The sequence below is a fragment of the Octopus bimaculoides genome, chromosome 25, assembly GCF_001194135.2.
Source record: "Octopus bimaculoides isolate UCB-OBI-ISO-001 chromosome 25, ASM119413v2, whole genome shotgun sequence".
Taxonomy (NCBI): domain Eukaryota; kingdom Metazoa; phylum Mollusca; class Cephalopoda; order Octopoda; family Octopodidae; genus Octopus; species Octopus bimaculoides.
This window is the reverse complement of record NC_069005.1, coordinates 25,729,416-25,730,147: the sequence shown is the minus strand read 5'-3', so window position 1 is coordinate 25,730,147 and position 732 is coordinate 25,729,416. Positions and strand designations below refer to the sequence as shown.

General features: G+C 35.4%; 1 protein-coding gene across 1 annotated transcript in view; it reads left to right on the top strand.

Annotated features, from left to right (window-relative positions):
* LOC106878835 (uncharacterized) overlaps positions 1 to 732 on the top strand; it is a 13,075-nt gene that overhangs the window by 8,289 nt on the left and 4,054 nt on the right. The window contains exon 7 of the mRNA XM_014928176.2: positions 184 to 367. Within this exon, the coding sequence (XP_014783662.2) occupies positions 184 to 367 (184 nt within the window). The remainder of the gene's footprint in view (positions 1 to 183; positions 368 to 732) is intronic.

Sequence of the window (732 nt, the reverse complement as noted above, 5' to 3'; positions counted from 1 at the left end):
CGACTAGTCCCCTCCCCCAAAATTTCAGGCCTTGTGCCTTTAGCAGAAAGGATTTTTATTATTGTAATAAAAGGCCTTGAGCCTATAGTAGAAAGTATTATTATAATAATAATAATAAAATGCCATGTACCTATAATAGAAAGGATTATTATTATTATTATTATTATTGTTATTATTTTTCAGTCTCAAGGTGTGTTTCGTTGGGATCATTACTCCATAGTGGAGAACGTGAGAGAAGAATGCAGCTATGCAGTGAGCAACAAAACTATTTGTAATCTGGTCCTTCCTGGCTCTCAGGCTGGCTGTATGCTTAACATGTTGAGCCTTCAAGTATTTTGCGACCTTGCCAAAAACTCTGCCCTCAAGGGTGAGTTTCTTATTTTATTACTGTTTCTAATTGTGATCATTTGACTCTCTGGTGGAATTTCTCTTAATTTGTAACTGAAACTAGATCTTTGTACAAAGGTTATATGTAGAGCTTAACTTTCAAAACTAGATATATATACATCGAAATGACTTCTGAGTAATCGTTTAACCCATTACCTACCAGTGATCTCATATGAGATCACTTAAAAATTACAAATTTCGTAATTATCTTTACTCTTTTACTCTTTTAATTGTTTCAGTCATTTGACTGTGGCCATGCTGGAGCACCGCCTTTAGTCGAGCAAGTCGACCCCAGGACTTATTCTTTGGAAGCCTAGTACTTATTCTATCGACCTCTTATTCCTA